Below are 19,672 nucleotides of genomic sequence, written 5' to 3'. Positions count from 1 at the left end.
AACCAGCACACTGGTAATTATCCACTACAATTAATATATATTATCCATATAGAGATTGCATTATCATATTTGCGGGACTTTTTATTATTATCTAGTTTTTGACACTGGGACGCCAGTGCTTAATAACTCAATTTCTACCAAACAGAGCCAATAAGTTATTTTTAGAATATATAGCATATTGTTTATATTGTCTGTCTAGAGAGCAATATTGCTACAAAGTTTATTTATGTATGTGTCTTATGCTGCTAATCTTAAACAGACCAAATATAAAAGTGGTTATTTATAATTGAAGTTGTACTGAGTCAATCATTATACATGACAGACTGCACACTGGTATCACAAAGTGTTTTTTGGCGCAGAGTAAACCTTTTCTTTGCCAGGTATACATATGCCTCACAGTGCCAGATACATATGTGCCCCACAGTGCCAGATACATATATGCTCCCAGTGCCAGATACACATGTCCCCACAGTGCCAGATACATACATGCCCCATAATGCCAGATACATGTATGCTCCCACAGTGCCAGATATTACCACATGTGCCAGATACACATGTCCCACAGTGCCAGATACACATGTCCCACAGTGCCAGATACATATATGCCACACAGTGCCAGATACATGTATGCCCCCAGTGCCAGATACACATGTCCCCACAGTACCAATTACATATATGCCCCACAGTGCCAGATACATATATGCCCCACAGTGGCAGATAAATATATGCCCCACAGTGGCAAATACATATATGCCCCACAGTGGCAAATACATATATGCCCCAGATACATATATGCCCCACATTGCCAGATACACTTGTCCCCAGTGCCAGATATATGTCCCCACACTGCCAGATATGCCCCCAGTGCCAGATACATGTCCCGACACTGCCAGATACACATGCCTCCACAGTGCCAGATATGCCCCTAGTGCCAGATACACATATCCCTGCAGGGCCATATATGCTCCCAGTGCCAGATACACATGTCACCACAGCGCCATATATGCCCCCAGTGCCAGATACACATGTCCCCACAGTACACCAAGTGCTGCTCACTGCACTGCTGCTGTGTATGAGGGGAGGAGAGTGCAGCGTGTGCCTCTCCTGCCCCTCAGTCTCCGCCTCCAGCGGTGGTGTCTATTTTCAATTCAGCGCCGGCCCATGAGCCAGTCAGAGCTTGCGGTCCCGCAGCCAATCAGGAGCCTCAGCTGCCGGTCCACGAACTCTTATTGGTTCATGGGCCAGTGCTGAATTGAAGATAGTCTCCGCCACCGGAGACCTTAGAAGTATGTGTGTGTGCCGGGCTGTGTTGGGCAGCAGTGGCCGGGAGCGCATCGAGCCGCATGCGGAGAATGAAAGAGCCGCGGGTTGGCCTTTGCTGCACTATACCATTTCTATATAAATTTATTAGGTTTATACAGAACATTTTTTGGCACATAAAATTATTTATTTTAGTGTCATTTTCCAAGAGTGAGATAACATTCCAAACAAAATAACAGATTTATTCACTGATTTAGCATGACCAGTGGAGCAAGTATGCTGATGGTAATAGATGCTGAAGCCAATTTGTCAAATACTGTAGGTACAAAAAGTAAACAAATGTGCTGGAATTTCTTACATGTTATATTAAATTAACAAATGTAGCTGATTTTGCTGAAATTAAACAAATGAAATCATACACAAGTTACAGTATTTACACTAGCACGTTCATGTTAGTGCTACTGAACTTTACATGAGTCTAAAATAGTTTCTATATCTATATCTATATCTATATCTAGCTGTGATAAAAAAAAAGTCCTTTTATAATTCAGCAAAAATAACACTGGCAAAATGCTACCCTATTATTTTTTTACTAGGTGATTCAGCGAGCCCTACGGGTTCTCTTCACACAGTCGTAAGGGGCTACGCCCCCTTACGCCCTTGTGGCGTGCAATATTTGTATTTTATGGAGTATTACCTCCAACCATAATTGTGTGAGTGGTTAAATATTGAACGGACAAAGGGCGTGCGATGGTTAAGGGGTCCTAGTCCCTTGCAATGGCGTTAACAGCGCACACAGGGCCTGATGAATGACCTAGTAGGTGCTGTGGTTGGGGGAGTGGCAGGTGCGGGGGAGATGCGTATAAGGGAAGGGTCCCGAGGGTGCCGCAGGTGGGGGAGAGGTGGTTGCAGGAATGCTGCAGGTGGGGGAGGGGCTAATGCGGTTGTGCTGCAGGTGGGGGAGGGGCAGGTGTATGAGTGCAGCGGTGGAAGTCTGGAGCCACCGCGGGTGTGGGGGTGCTGTGGGTGGGAGAGGTGCAGCAGCGGGGTTTGCTGCGGGTGGGGGAGGAGGTCCGGAACCACCACTGGTGTTGGAGGGGGTGTGTGTGGGGGTGCTGCAGATGGGGCCCGGAGGAACTGTGAGTGGGGGAAGGGGAGGTAATGCTTCCCCTGCTTCTCCTCCTAGAAGCAGCTAAGCTGGTGTCCTCCCTTTGGCAGTGGCTCTCCCGAAGACACGCACAGCTGCTAAGCAGCCAGTCACTATTGTTGGCGCCGGTGTCCTAACATGCCACATTACAGGGAAGAAGAAGCACTCAATAAACTACAGCTCCCAGCAGGCCCTAGCGCCAGAATGCTCATACACTAAGGCCTGCTGGGAGGTGTAGTTTATTTAGTGCATCTACTTCCCTGTAAAACAGCACTTTGGCACACCGGTGCTAACAATAGTGACTGGCTGGCAGAACTGACTGACTCGCTGAATCAATGTAAAAGGTGAGAGTGCTGTGCAGTGTCAGTGACACTGCACACCCACTGCACTGCACAGCACTGTCACCTTTTACATTGATTCAGCGTCCAGACATTACCCTCCGCAATATCACCCGCCAGCTTGGGGCTTCCAGGCCAGCAGCCCAGGTGCTGTGTTGCAGAGTCAGGGCCTCTGGGGATCTGGGTGCGGCTGTGGCGGGGAGGCACTTCTGTGACATCACGTGCAGAGGAGGCTCCGGGGTTCAGAGAGTATGTGGCGCAGGGAGGGCTCTAAAAACCTTCCGCTGTGGCGCTTTCATACAAATCTATGCCGGTGGCCGCAGCAAGTTTTGTTCCACCTGCACCGCAGCTAGGGAGAGGTGAAGACTATGGCTTTGTGCTGGGGGCTATTGCTTGGGGAGGTGGGGGCTATAGCTATTTACTGGTAGGGGACTATGGCTATGTGCTGGGAGGGGGATGAGGACTATGACTATATGACTGTGGGGGCTTATCTGGCACTCTGGGGCATATGTGTATCAGGCACTTTGGGAGCATATCTAGCAACATGGGGCATATCTGGCACTATAAGGGCATATCTAGCACCATCTGGGCATGTGTACCTGGCAATGTGGGATGAGGACTATGACTATACGACTGTGGGGGCATATCTGGCACTATGGGGGCATATGTGTATCTGGCACTGTGTGGGCATGCGTGTATCTGGCACTGTGGGGGCATATGTGTATCTGGCACTGCACTAGTGGAGTCATATGTGTATTATGCCCCCATTTTCATTGGCCGCGCCCTATGTGGCATGAAGGCGCGCACACACAGTACCACTAAGAATTTGTTATACTTGCACCACTGGGTAGTGCACTGCACTGCACTTCTTTGCACTAGAATTTCATTATACTACCTGGCCTTGGGTGGCATTGCCTCCTCAGTCAGGCCAGGCACTGCTGATGTCTCCTCAGTGTTATACGAATTACCGTGTGGGCATAATGTATAAAGGGAACTGCTACTGTGTGAACAAGATGTGTATAAGGGTTACTACTGTGTAGTAACCCTTTCCCACAAGATCATGTCCTTTTTTTGTACATGCACCTTCACTATTTCAAATATGGGGGGCACCAGTCCCTTACTTTGCTAGGGGTGCCCGGACCCCTAGATACACCCCTGCTGGAGCTGTAGCTCCATCAGCCCCATTGTTAATCCTGCTCTGGGAACACATAGCAGCCAAAGGGCAGAGCCTCCCATTGGATGTAACCTGTGAGGGAGGGCATTTCTCACCCAATCAGCTGTGGACTGGTTGTGATAGACCTGCTGATAACCCAATGAGAGCTCCTAGCCACGCCCAGCATCATACATGCAGTCACAGGGCTATTATATAGGAGATTTTTTTGGAATGAAACAGGCATGATTTTTGGTCTGGTAAAAAACGTACATCATTATCATGAAGGTATTAATCAACTAATCGCAAGCTCTAATTACAGTAGGCTCATCTTCCTCACCAAACGCACTACGTCTACCTCTGCTCTCTTACTAGACCTTCACTGGCTCTCCTTCCCTTTCAGAATCCATTTCAAGCTTCTCACACTCGCTTACAAAGCCCTCACCCACTCCTCTCCCATCTACATCTCTGACCTTATCTCCCTTTACACTCCCACCCGTACTCTTCACTCTGCTAATGCACGCCGACTCTCCTGCCTTCGAATTACTTCCTCCCACTCCTACCTCCAAGATTTTTCACGTGCTGCACGACTTCTCTGGAATTCCCTACCTCTCCCCCTCAGACTCTCCACCTCTCTACAAAACTTCAAACGGGCTCTCAAGACCCACTTCTTCACCAAACCCAGCCAAATCTCATCCTAACCCTCTGTTCTACGCTCTCTATGTACCTCATCTGTGTCACCCCTGTCGGTCTACCCCTCCCCTTTAGAATGTAAGCTCTCACGAGCAGGGCCCTCCTCCCTCATGTGCTTATCCTTTCTTACTTTAATAATTTTCAACTGCACCAAATCCAGCAGTCTTCTGCCACCTGATACTTATTTCAGTGTCATCTGCTGATGTAACTATGTTCATTTACCCTGTACTTGTCCTATACTGTCATCAACTGTAAGTTGCTGTTTTCCTGTTTGATTATTTGTTTATGTACTCTGTAATTGAGCGCTGCGGAACCCTTGTGGCGCCATATAAATAAAGGATAATAATAATATATTTTTGTGGAACAAAAAAAATTAATAATTGTGTAGACCATAGTTTATCAACATACTGAATTTGGTTGTGGACTGCACATAATGGCCCAATTTAGAGTTAGGTACATATCAAAATAAGGAGCAATTTGCAACAGGTCAAAAAAAAAAGAAAGAAAATAGAAAGGAGGACTACTGTAGCATCATAAGTTCATTAAATGAAGTGCATTTTTTTCATTCTTAGTTAAATCCAAAGTCGTAATTCATAAATAAGTGAAAAATAAAATTTATTGAAAAAGTAATTAATTGATGCTTACTATACATTGAAAATACAGTGCTCAGTCTTAATACATCCCCTTTACAATACCCCTCATGCCTATCAATAGGTACAGTGTATCCCTTGTACAAAAGAGTATTTAAAAATATTACATCTATTAGATATGTGCCCTCTCTAATAACTTCACACTCATTATTAAACTAACTGTAGTCTGTTTTAAACTTGTAGTATAAAGTACTACTTGCTCTTATAGCGATTTAATGCTCAATACTTTACAAAATGCCCAAGAACACAAGGGGTTAAACATGCACATCAGAAGATTCTGCTTTGAGAAAGGGCTAATCTGCAGTCAGTTCACAGATCTCTAGAATAAGAGTGAGTACAGTAAAATGCCTTATTACTCTCAGCAGGATCCACTTTCAACCTATTAGGGGTCAGGGGAATTTAGAGAACAGTTTGAGGAAATTTCAGTCTTTTATGCAGCTCTCACGCAGAGGGTCCAGGCTTCCATATTCTGAATCAGAACGCATAGAGTACTCACTGCCAATTAATCATGTCGGAATTTAGTTTATGTCCCAGAACATGAAAAAGCAAAGTAGACAAAGAACTAAGCATAATAGTAATGCTCTTTTATGGTGCTATTTTCATAGGGATTGAGCTTTAGAAACAGTTACTAAATTAGCATTTATTAGCTCTAACATTTACAAACTGCAAGCTATAATATTACTGTTATGAACAAATAGAAGTCAATCATCTTGGGTGTGATAATGATCTTGATGTCTCTCTTGATATCTCTTGTCTCTTGCACTGTTTTGTATATAAATTACAGCACAGAGTAGTAAATGTAGTTAGAGTTTGCAAACCCTTAAAGGACATTGATAAATAATGATACAGTAACAAGAAGCAAATTTCCTATTGGACACCTTAATTTATAGACCACTGGGGGTAGGTTTACTAAAGCTTCTAAAACAAACAAGCAATGATGTTGCCCAAAGCAACCAATATGATTCTGTCTATCATTTTCTAGAATGCAATAGCACTATGGGCAACACCACTGCTTGTCTGTTTTAAAAGCTTTAGGAAATATACCCTTTGATGACAATGAGCCATGAGTCAGAACATGTCAGTTTAGTTCCTTGTTTCCTGTTTGTTGTGTACAGCATTCAAACTTAATAGTGTATGCAGGATGCACATACAGATGTGTCCACATACATCTTTGCTATATCCGGCCATGTATGGCTTGGTTTAACATACTATAGACTCAGAGATTTAGCCATGCCTTGTGATTTTTCTTAACTTGCTTCTTTAATATGTTACTTTATACATATTCTATTATGGCAAACATAAATTTAAAAATCCATCCACTCGTTACTCATGCAAAACACCTTAGCCATGTTTTGCATGTTGTGCCAAATTTAGCAAATTAGCAAAGATGTAAGTGGACACATCTGTACATGCATTCAGGGCCATAACTAGTGGTGTGCAAGCAGTGCAATTGCACAAGGCACAGTGCCCTGTAGGGGCAAATGCAGGATTTTCAGAAGGAGGTTCCTTGATTATAGAGCCAGCGTGGACAGTCCATGAAGAGGGCATAATTAGCAATTAACCAGCTATAATATGCATCATGCAAAGTGCAGTGTATGACATGAATCTGACATAGCCATGGCCAGGGATCACAGTAAGCCATCAAATGCACCAGTAGAGCTATCCTGTCTGAACTGAATGGTTTTATTTTAGATGTGGGCACCATTCCATAACACTGGTGCAATCCCAAGAGTCTGGGTGAGTAGCATAAGCATTGGCATTTCTATAATGGGTGCAATGTGTGCAGTGGCCTCACACCGCGCACATTGCGCACATGTTTTATTACTTACCATTTTTGAGTCCCTTTTCTACATATAAAAGCTGCTGCATGATTGACATGGGAACTATGGGCAGCATTCCAAAAAAATGGGGGACTGTTGGCCTTGCTTTCTGGGCTTGACAAAGCCAGTGACTGCATCCCTGGACACAGCATCACTGGCCCCAGCAGCGTGATTTCACTAGACATCCTGAGTAATCTAATGGTTACTCAGCTGTCCGATGTTCATGCAGATAATGCAATGCTGTGTCTTCGGGCAGAGCAGCGGATCACAGAAACCAGCAATGGGCATCTTTTTACTTAAGACACTTCTTGCGTCTTTTGCATAATTTTGCACAGCCACTGTGTACAAAGACTGTATTAATAGTGTCCACCTCTGAATCAGCACCATAAAGTACTATATGTTATGCATTCAGAATAAGGCAAAATCCTTTAACCCAGCAAAAGTGTACCCTAAATCACAAATATCACAGATTCCTTACATGTTATATAAATCTGAGGGTTGTTCAGAACAGGGCAAGACTAAGGTATATGAGCCCCTCGGGACAACCAATTTGTTGTGTCCCACACAAATATACAGTGTCGGACTGGGGCATAAAGGGCCCACCAGGGAATGCAGTGATAGGGGCCCATACTTAAGGGTGTGGTCAGCCTACAAAGGGGGTGTGGCCAGCCTCCACAGAGGCTTGAAATACCCAATAGTCTAGTGCCGTGTAATGCAACATATCTACCATGTATAATACAAGTGTACAGTCTGGAACGTAATCCCTAGAGGAAGGAGTGCGCTCTCAGGCAGTGGGGCCTACCCGTGGTTTCCCTGGTACCCCTGTGGGCCAGTCCGACCCTGCTAATATACTTTGCTATACAGATACACACTTGATTTTGATTGGCTGATTAAGAGTGCACAGCTAAAGCTGATAAGTGCCTTCTTTGCTTCTTTGTTGCTCTTGCATATATTACATCTTTGTGAGCGTGTGATATTTAATTTAATAAAGGAGATGGAGTTTTCTACCTGCTGTATTGGAGAGGGTTTTGCGTTGTTGATACTAATGGCATAGGCACATTTTTCAAACAAAACAAATGGTTAAAAACATGAGTGTAAGCGTATGTGAAACTGGACTCATATGTCTTGGGTGCAGATCTACACATACCTTGCAAAAGTTGGAACATTGCATATACACATACAGTAACTGCTTCATTTTAGTGAAAAGATTTTACACATAATTTGGGATGTCATAATTTTCTATGCAATTTGTGGCTACTGTAAGTCTACATCAGGCCCTTAAAGCCATTTGTGCGAATAGAAAAAAAAACAACCTAAAGACTAATGCAATATATACAGAATACAAAATAGGCTAATAAAGAAAATAGAAATCATTATCTGAGACAGATATGGTTTCTTGTGAAATAAAGGAACAGCAAGGGTAACACATGGTCTGAGACCTTATTCAAGATAAAAAGTAGAAATACATTTGTAGCCAGGCTGTTTCTTTATATTTTGAAGTTGTGTGCTTCTATAGGTTTCTGTCCTTTTAATATTGTGCTTTTGTAGCTTGTACGATACTATTATTTATACTTTTTATTTGTCTTTAAGACAGCTTGTTGCAAACTACAAATGATAGTAGACGCAGACATCAAAATTCAAAGAAGTAGATTGGAATAAAAAATAAAATTCCCGGGTTTAAAGAAATATGAACGATAGACAATAATCCAGTGAAGACTATTAAAAATAGGGTTTGCATACTTAAAAAAACACATAAGTAAATGACATGGAAGCTTAAAGGTCACCTAGGGAGATACACTAGCTACTAATATGTTTCAGTCCTACAAAAAACAAGTTATAAAAGGAAAGTCATTTTTTTTAATCCAAATTAATACTATGGCCTTATAAATCTTGGTTAATGCTAATTAATCTGGTTTCCAAAAACAGAAGCTATTGTTTCTGATGATTTCTTTGCATGTGTTGGTTATAAAAATAGGACCGTGTTCTCAGACAGCTGTAATCACTTGTACAGCACTGTTGCTTAGGCACTAACAGCCCACAATGGATAATAAACAGATTTGACAGAATTGTGCATCATTTTATATTTAAGATGAATTAATTCTGATGTATGAAATTGCTACAGTCATCTTATGTTTTGTCTACCCCTTGGGCATCAATGACATTTATACAGATGTAAATGCTAGCTTGTACAACAGGGTTGCATGATGGTCTGTGTTTTCTTCATATTTTTTAGAAAATTCTTATTTAATTTCTTAATTTATGTTTTAACAGGAATTCCACTTACTGCATGAAAGTTTCTATAGCCCTGTCAGTAGGGGACAATGATACTGGATTCTGTTATAACTCCAAGATGAAATACTTTGAAAAAGCTGAACTTAGCAAAAGCAAGGAAATCTTGTGCCCAGAAATAGAAGATTTCATTATGCCATACAGAGAGCCAGAAATCAAGTGGTACAAGGTATAGTATAAGCTATAAGTATGTTATTCACGAATATAAAATATGCTGCATGAGCTAGAATTTGCTTTTATATATCTACTGAATATTTTTTAATTTTACATTATTTTTATGTTATGAAATTGAAAAATGTTCAATAAAGAAATTGTACAAGCTGTATGCAAAATTTTAGTACCTTTGGTCAAATATCATGTTTCACTTATTCTCTAATGAAGACGAATACAGTGTAACCTTTCAGGATACAGGCTTCCGTATGACATTATATTTGCACATGTTTATATACAATTACCATTAAATTGCTGAATTCAACTAAATGAAAAAATGTGAATGAGCAGATTCATTAATATATTTTTTAAGACATCAAACACTAAATGAAGTGCAATAATCTCTAAAAATGTTATGCTAAAAGGCATGGGTTCCTCTAATAATCTAAGGACTAGAAAAATAAATAAATGACTGCTACAAAGCACTGCTTGATACACCCTCTTTTCTGGGGGATTGTTCATGTGCAGTGCCAGAGTTTTTGCTATCACTGTGTGGTATAGGTTGAGTATCCCTTATCCAAAATGCTTGGGACCAGAGGAATTTTGGATATCGGATTTTTCTGTATTTTGGAATAATTGCATACCATAACGAGATATTATGGTGATGGGACCTAAATCTAAGCACAGAATGCATTTATGTTTCATATACACCTTATACACACAGCCTGAAGGTCATTTTAGCCAATATTTTTTATAACTTTGTGCATTAAACAAAGTGTGTGTACATTCACAGAATTCATTTATGTTTCATATACACCTTATACACACAGTCTGAAGTTCATTTAATACAATATTTTTAATAACTTTGAGTATTAAACAAAGTTTGTGTACACTAAGCCATCAAAAAACAAAGGTTTCAATATATCAGTCTCACTCAAAAAAGTCCGTATTTCGGAATATTCCGTATTTCGGAATATTTGGATATGGGATACTCAACCTGTAATATCATTCCGAGAATAGTAATATCACTGCGTGGTAATATCATTCCAGCAAGAAAAGTATTATGTAAAAAGTTGAATTGTTCCTATGGTGAAAGACTGCAGTAAAGAGGGAGCAAGGAAGCTTTGGATACAAATAATGCAACGTTTCACCAGATTAATTGTTCCTGTGCATCAGGAAGGGGCATTATTACCATTTTACTTCAGCCTGTAACTATGAGAGCAATTAATTCATAAGAGAGTCATCTATTGGACATCATCCTAAGGGTCTTATTAAGCATTTCTTTGACAAAAGGAAGACATGTTGCATAAAAGAAAGACATGTTGCCTTAGGACTCCAAGATGAGGATGTTCAGAAGGATTACATTTAGACTGGGAATGTTATTAGTTAACATTTACCACACCTGCCATGTTATAATAAATCTTATTTCATTTGGAATATACAGACTATCATTACATGATAACTATTGTTCAAGTATTGTTAAAGTATTTTTTTTTTTAAATGCAGATATTATTATATATATGGCATTCACTGAACAATGTTGCAATATGAATAGCTTTATGGCACACAAAGGTTGTGTGTTATAATAAAGTAATAACTGCAACAAAAACAACTAAAATATGACACTTTCATATTACCTGTGAGAGACAAAGTCCCAAGTCATTTCACAGTTTAAATGGATTCATGCCTATAACATTTGCTTCCACGCAGAGAGATCAGCTTTTTTTTTACTGTCATATAGAATTGATGCAAATCCTATACATTTTGCGACTTTATAAATGCATGCAATAAAAGACAATATTGTTCTAATAAACCCATTATTGTCCACTCTCAGTAACATGCAAATATTTAGTAGCAGTCTACATTCCTGTAAAGCTCATTGCAGTCTAACGTGTAATATGCATTTTGATTACTGATATAAAATACTACAGTACAGATGCAATATTGCAGCAGTGCATTTTTAATTTTACAACACAAATTATATTACTATTATTTCGCTCCTTATTTACCCATAAATATTATAACAGAAATAATGTAGTATGGTTTAACTCTGTGGGGCACAAACTCTGAATATATAGCTAGATCCTACACTGTAAGGAGCTGAATTAAATAAAAAGGGTTTACCTTTTCCCCATCGGTCCTAATGATCAGTGAGGAAAACAGGCAGCAAATGATTCTGATTCTGATCATAATCTAGCATACTGGAAAATATGATTTAGCTATTTGTAAAACAAGTACACATGTAAAAGGTGGCAAATGGAAATTTAAGTTTATTGATCAGTAACCAAAAAATACCAGAAACAATTCACAACCAAGTGGGAAATTGTCAATTTCAGGAAGGACAATAAGGACTCATAGCTATACATAATCCCTTAAATCAGTAGTTCTCAAACTCGGTACTCAGGACTCCACACAGTTCAGGTTTTGCAGGTCACCTAGCAAGAGCACAGGTGCATTCATTACTCACTGACACATTTAAAAAGGTTCACAGGTGAAGCTAATTATTTCACTTGCAATTCTGTGAAGAGACCTGCAAAACTATGGTGGCCAATCCCGGGATCGGGATCGGCGGGATCCCGGGATTTAGGGTCAAATACGGCCGGGATTCAATCCTGGGATTGGATTGTCTAATCCCGGTGGTTGAGGGATCAGTGTTGAGTGTCCACAAGATGCTCAGATGCTGCCCAGCTTCCTTCTTCTGGCTACCCAGCGCAGCATGAGAGGTCATACTGCTTCGTCATATGCCGCTGGGAACCGCCAGGAGCCGCCAGGAGAGATCAGAGGATGTTCCCCCACCTTCCTGCCCCGGTATATTATGAGTTATGATTGCGGGGCGGGGCAAGGCCACGTAGTTAAAAGCCAATCCCGGGTATCCTGGGAATCCCGGGATTGGCCATTTTTCGATCCCGATACCCGAGATTGAAAAAATGGCATGGGATTGGCTTCCCTATGCAAAACATGCACTGTGTGGGCGAGTTTGAGAACCTGTACCTTAAATGGACAAATCTTTAAATCCTCCCTCTCAATTCCGACTGGATTCTCAAACATATCAATCATGCAGTAAGCACCACATAACCTTACATCTTGCCATACACTGGTCTTATTCTATATCAATCCAGATAAAAACTTAGGGGTTCTATATCAATACAGATAAAAACTTAGTTCTGCCCATCCTAAGAGGTTTAAGGTCCAATGACTTTCTTATTTCTAAAGCTTTCTAGCCATTTCTGCATTGCTGGCATTGTTGAGTAAGTGTTATTTATGAAAAGGCTTTGAACACATATAAACTGTACAAATAGAAAAGGCCACTAGAATCTGCTCATCACAGTTTAATCAATGTAAAAGAAAAAACATAAAGTAATTATATTATTTACTCAATAATTGGTAGAGCATCATACCAGCGTAGGATAGGGTAAGGAAATAAACTGCAATGAAGAAGAGATGAGAGATGCTCTATATTTATTGTCATTTCATAGGTTATACTCTGTAACGTGATGAAGCTCTTATTTTTCATGAGGGTATGCAGTAAACTAAATATTATATGGTAAATAAACAAAAGAGAAAATTAAATATGTATTGCATCCCTCATAAGAGTGAAACAAAAAAATACTATTGAAATATTTGTTTATTTTATTCTGACCATTTTATGTTTGATATAAAAACATTTCAATATTGATTAAATTATTTAGAATAAAACAAAAATGTGACAAACAGTAGGAAAACGTATGCAAAATAATTAAAGCAAAGGTTATTGCCAGGTCCCAAAAACGTTGCATATGCAGTGCTTCTATTGTACATCACGGCACACAAAACAAGGCATGATCAGAGCAGTAGAGAGCCTGGCTTGGCCCAGGTACTTTTCAGGGAGTGTTGCCTAATCACAGGAGGCGTGGCCCTGCACACTTAGAAAATAATACAGAAAATAGTTCTTAAAGTGCATCCCTGGCCAGACTGCAGCCCAGCACACAGCAGCGTGTGCTGGGCTGAGGAGAAGAGCTACAAGTGTTGCTGCCAGGTAAGGGGGGATGGGAACTTGGGGCCCCGCTGGGCCCCTCCATTTGGCTTGGGCCCATGTAAATAGTACCTGCTCCCCCCCTTCTCGGCATCACTGAATATGATTAATGTATGTAAATTTAATTATTATTTTATTGCAAAATTATCCTGTTCAAAATAAATGAATGATTCTGTAATCGCAATGTGGTACATATTTATTGTCTCATTTTTAAAAAATCATTATTGTTTCTATTTACATAATTTTCTGTCAATGGAGTTTGTGGTCCCATACAATCTGAAACTCAAGGGCCAAATGCAGAATTGTCCACAGTAATGACCCAAGTCACAGTCACAAATCGTGTTCACAAAAAAGTTGTTTCTAAGACTACAGTATATGGCAAAACCTTAACTCTCTTAAGATACCTACAGTAGCTTATGAATAGTAGTGCACCAGTGGTTCTGGACCATGCAAAATATGATACTCCAACTGTAGTACAGCTTACCTGACATCAGGCCCAGAGTTTATTGTAATAAAATTTCACTGTAACAATTCAGTGTGTCACCTCTATTCAGCAACGCACATCTTCAGATTTTACTATTTATGATATTTATTTCCCAAGTATTTCTCTGCATATCTCAGCAATATCTGTTTACACTATAAATACAGTATATTAATTTGCAGCCTCTACACTATGATACCTCAACCACAACAGGTATCCATTCATTCACATGTCAGCCACATATAATTAAATAAGTGGGCAATAAAAAGCCCACACCTTCATGTGTAATATTGCCACAGTATGTTAAAGCATCAGTAAGTGAATTAATTCCATCATAAGATTTATTGCCCTTCAAATGCATAATCTTTATATAAAATATAAGAATTCTAGAAGCATTCTACTCACTGCTGCTGAATACATAATATCGGCATATAACGTTATATATTTTCTACTTAGTGACTCAATAGCTGTGATTTTTTACAGTACATCATAGCCTTCACTGTTAATGATTCAGACATTCAGAAATCTCAGGACCCAGAGTTTCAATGTTCTGGAGTAGATTCACCAACCTCCAAGAATAACTTGTAGTGTATACATTTTACCAGTACATATAAGAAATCTAAGAGGAATTTTGATTTCTAAATTGTGTAAGGAAAATATGGAGAGAGTGGCGGAACTAGCAGTGCTGCAGCTGGTATATTGCACCACGGCCTGCCGCTATTAAAGATCCATAATCCAGCAGCTTCATAATCAGACATACTGACTCATTACACCGCCAATCCACTTTGTGGTCCATGAATGAGAAAGCCTGAGGATGTGTTCTAGCCACTGGAGGAGGAGGAGGAGAGGGGTATCCTTGAGACCATCTCCCTGTCCTCTACCTTCCCCTGTCGCCCACTGCCTCTGCCCATCAACCACTATCTCCTTCTCACCCTCTTCTTATCCTCTACCTAACCCTGTCACACACTGCGTCTCCCTGCCACACACTGCCTTCTGCTGTTACCATTTTCTCTCCCTGTCTCCCCGGCCTCTCCCTGCCTTCCACTGTTTTCCAATATCTTCTTTTCACCCTGTCACCTTCTGCCTTCCCCTGTCACCCACTGCCTTCCATTGTCGTCTTCTGTCTTCCACTGTTACCCGCTATCTCCATGACATCCTTTCCCTGTCACCTTATGCCTTCCCCTGTCACCCACTCCCTCTCTCTGTCACCCAGTGCCTCTCCTCGTCACCCACTATCTTCTTGTCACCCTCTCCCTGTCATCCTTTGCCTTCCCTTGTCACCCACTGCCTCACTTGGAACCCACTGCCTTCCACTGTTACCCACTATCCTCTCCCTGTAACCTTCTGCCTTCCCCTGTCACCCACTGCCCCTTTATGTCATCCATGCCTTCCACTGTCACCGTCTTCCTTCCACTATCACAAACTGTCCCGCCCTGTCACCCAGTGCCTCTCCCCATCACTCACGACCTTCTTGTTACCCTCACCTGGTCACCCACTGCCATCTGTTGCCACCCACTGCCTTGTGCTAGTAACTTCTTCATGTTGCCCTCTGCCTTTCACTGTCACTCACTTCCTTTCACTGTCATCCACTGCCACTCCCTGTCACCCTCTGTCTTCTGGTGTCACCCTTTGCCTTTTCCTGGCACCCACTGCCTCTTGCAACCAATTCCCTACTCCTCAGTCATGAACTGCCTCTCCCTTGTTATCCACTGCCTCCATGTGCCTCCTTTACCCTGTCACCCTCACCCTGTCATCCTCTACCTCTCTGTTAACCAATGACTCCCAAGTCACCCACTGCCTCTTCCTGTCACCCTCTATGTCTCCATTACCCACTGACTCCCTGATCAACACCTGCCTCTATTTCACCCACAGCATCTCCCACTGTCACCCTCTGCTTCTCCCCGATCATCCACTTTGATTTCCAAATTACAAAATGTGAGATTGTTTGTGATTTTATGCAGCTGGATTTTAGATTTTTTAATTAATAGGGCACAACAATTAAAATGGGTTGTGTTTTAAGTTTCCTTTTATTTTTTTTGTTCACCCATGATTGCATTCCCCAGGGTAAAACAAATTCTATCAACAAGTTTGCTGATGACATCACTGTTGTGGGGCTCATCTCGGACGGTAACTAGAGGGCGCACCGTGATGAAGTTGAGTCCTTAGTCAAATGGAGCAACAGCAATAAATTAGTCTTGAATCTGAAAAAAAACAAAGAGATAATTATGGATTTCAGGAGTTAGGGGAGATCTGAGCTGGTTCTTTTAACTATTGAGAAATTAGTGGTTAAGAAAGTTATAGATTTTAAACTCTTGGGCACTATTATTTCAGATAACTTGTCTTGGGCAACTAATTTTGCGTGTATTGTGGAGAAACTGAAAGCCCAGCAGTGCCTATTCTTCCTTAGGAAATTGCATGCTGCAAACTTATACAGGGCAAATTTGGTTAGTTTTTATCATTTGTTGAAAGCGTGTTGACATAATATATTGTAGTTTGGTACAGCAACAGCTCCAAGGGTAGGCGGAAGCTATTGGAGCATGTTGTACACAGAGCTATGAGTATTATTGGCTGTGAGCTACCATCAATTAATGATATCTATGTTGATAACTGCCTCCACAAAGGAAATAGCGTTGTACATGATTGTTATCATCCTAACCATTGCATCTTCTCTCTTCTTCCATCTGGTAGACGTTTCCTTCCCACAGCCTAAAAGTACCCCCCTACAGCCTAACCCTAACACTCCCCAGTGGTGCCTATACCTACCTGTTTCTTCCCACAGCCTAAACCATTCCTCCCCTCATGGCCTAACTGCCCCCTCCCAATAGCCTAACCCTCCCCCCACAATTTATAACCCTCCCCACACCCCTGCACGCCTTGCCTCTATGACGGTCCAGCAAATACTTGTTTGGGATCCTGGTGGTCAGGATTCCAGTACCAGGATTGTGATCCTAGTCAGGATGCCGTGATATCATCGTCATGCCCCAGAGTTTTAAACATATCTTTTAACGTTGTGTTGTCTTGGCTGGCGGTGAGCAGTGCCAGATTAAGGTCCACATTGGCCTGGAGCTGACATTTTTGAAGGGCCTACTGTTGCAGCACACTGGATGTGATTAGCGTCACAGAGAATTTCTCCCTGTGTGGGCAGGGGGTGTGGTGGCATACTACTGTACATCACTGCACACCCTCCCCACACTACATCACTTCACAGTGGGGTCTATTTACTAAGAACTTGTATGGAGGTAAAGTGGACAGAGATAAAGCACCAGCCAATCAGCTCCTAACTGTCATTTTACAAACATAGCCTGTGACATGGCAGTTAGGAGATGATTGGCTGGTACTTTATCTCCGTCCACTTTATCTCCATCCAAGGCTTAGTAAATAGACCATCTCCACACTATGGGGCATATTTAACACAATCCACATCCGAGATGCGGGTGTGATACATTTGACCACAATCGTATTGCGTTAATTGAATACATCACAGGGATGTATCAATTATCACATACAGCGACTGAGCTTGCGAGAAAGCTCTGTCCCTGTGAATCCTGTTACAACAATTCTCAGGGTATTTTTCGAGAAAAATACCAAGATTTGTACAGCACATGTGCTGACACTGGCTATCCCCCACCCACACCCACCTCCGCTTGCCCGGTGAACTCTCTCCTCCAGTCATCTGGTCGCCGAGCTCATGCTCTGTGACTCAGATCAGTTGTACTGTAACAGGTCTCTCATATGCGAGGTGAGGTACCAGTCTACAGCACAGCTAAACGGGGTCACAGAGCAGGAGCTAACCGGAGGAGAGAGCTCTCTGATCAACACCACATCCCTATGATACCTACTTACACTATATTCCCTCACTATGGGCCTAATTCAGACCTGATCACTCCTCTGTGAGTTTGCAGAGGTTTGCAATCAGATAGTCACCACCCGGACAGAGTGAAAAACCTCCCTGTACAAGTCTGCATATGCCGTGCGAAAAGCTTTGCAAATACCGTCCAGTTGCAAATCCATTCACAACTCACTCACCATCTAATGTTTTTTCCAGTCTGTGCGTAGCCCAGGACCTACTCCTACAGTGCGAAAGATTCAAGCTGATTGGGTCCGGAGCTGACGTCACACACCCTCCCTAAAAACGCATGGGAACGCCTGCATTTTCCTGACACTACCAGAAAATGGTCAATTACCACCCCCAAATGTCCACTTCCTGTCAATCAATCTGTGTATGCCTAGCGATAAAAAAAAGCTTATTTCTTTCCCAGTTTGACCTCGCACCTGCACATTATTATCCGTACGCATGCGCAGTCTATCGATAATTGGCCACCTTTCAAATTCGCACAACAGAGATCAGGTCTGAATTAGGCCCTATATCACTAGGCTACTTTCCCACATTACATCACCGTACCTTGCCTGCCCAAACCACCTCCCAACACTACATCACTATGTTATCTACCCACACCTCCTACCCTGCACAAATTGGGGTCCTGCTACACTTTTTCCAGGTCCCATAATATATACATACATATTATTTTAATTTAAATGACTCTTTAATATGCTGCAACACTTTTGTATTTCAAGCTCCTTTCTTAAAAAAAAATACTGGTTACTTTAAATCCAGGTATGATTCCATTACTGAAGCATCAATACAAACTGGCGGGTTGGTACTGATTTGCCAGCATTTGGGATGCCATCTGTCAGTATACCGACCATGGCATCCTGATGATCGGAATCCCAACAGGGGAAGACCTTCACCCCAGCCTAAACCTAACTCCCGCCCCTCCCTGGCAGCCTAACACTAACCCTCCCTGGAGGGTGCCTAAACCTAAATGCCCCCCCCCCTCTCCGCAGTCTAAATATAACCCCCCCCTCGCAGCCTAGACCTAAACCCCCCTCCCTCCTGGAGCGCAACTTAACCCTTCCCCCGCAGCCTACACCTAACCTCCTCCCCACATGGCTTACCTGTCCTGCGTTGATGTTCATTCAACATCTTGGCTGTTCGGATTCGGGCGCTGGGATGGTGCCCCTATTTGGGACGCCATTGTCGGTATTCCAAATAATGTTGGGATTCCGGTGTTGCCATTCTGACTGCCCAGATCCGGAACTGGCCAGTTAATCAGTAATAATGCAGTATCTGCCGGCACTATGTGGCTATCCTTAGTCCACAACAAGCAATCATACTTGTAGCAGCTGAGCAGAAGCAGCACCCATCATTCCACCATGTATCTACTCAGAGCTAGCCACATGCAGCCATATGAGCAGCAGCCCCACCCCCAGGATAACAGAGCATGCCCCTCATGCAGCAGGATCTCTGAACACAGTGACCCCCCATTGTGGGAATACTGAACACCCGGACACCCACCACTCCTGTGGGAAAACAAAGCACTGAGCCCCAGCCCTTTCACCACCGCTTGAACACGTGCCGCTTGTAGCAGCTTAGAGCAGAAGCTGCACCCATCTCCCCACCACGGCACTTGGAGCTGGCCGCGGAACACTGAGCACCTGGACCCCTCCGGCTGCCACGGGAATGCAGAGCACCTGAATCACACACACCCCTTCTGCCCAATGCGGGAATAATTAATCAGCTGGAGCTTCTGACATCAAGGGACAGGTCATTGAGCTGGTTGTTAGGTAGAGTCCAGGGGCGTCTGGTGCAGGAGGGGCTTCTCTCGGCCGGCAGGGGTCAGT

General features: G+C 42.4%; 1 protein-coding gene across 1 annotated transcript in view; it reads left to right on the top strand.

Annotated features, from left to right (window-relative positions):
* Positions 1-19,672, top strand: part of IL1RAPL1 (interleukin 1 receptor accessory protein like 1) — a 1,997,981-nt gene that overhangs the window by 1,204,754 nt on the left and 773,555 nt on the right. Inside the window, exon 4 of the mRNA XM_063955696.1 lies at positions 9,330-9,516. Coding sequence (XP_063811766.1) covers positions 9,330-9,516 — 187 coding nt within the window. The remainder of the gene's footprint in view (positions 1-9,329; positions 9,517-19,672) is intronic.

The sequence above is a fragment of the Pseudophryne corroboree genome, chromosome 2, assembly GCF_028390025.1.
Source record: "Pseudophryne corroboree isolate aPseCor3 chromosome 2, aPseCor3.hap2, whole genome shotgun sequence".
NCBI lineage: Eukaryota > Metazoa > Chordata > Amphibia > Anura > Myobatrachidae > Pseudophryne > Pseudophryne corroboree.
This window is presented reverse-complemented; position numbering and strand designations above follow the sequence as displayed.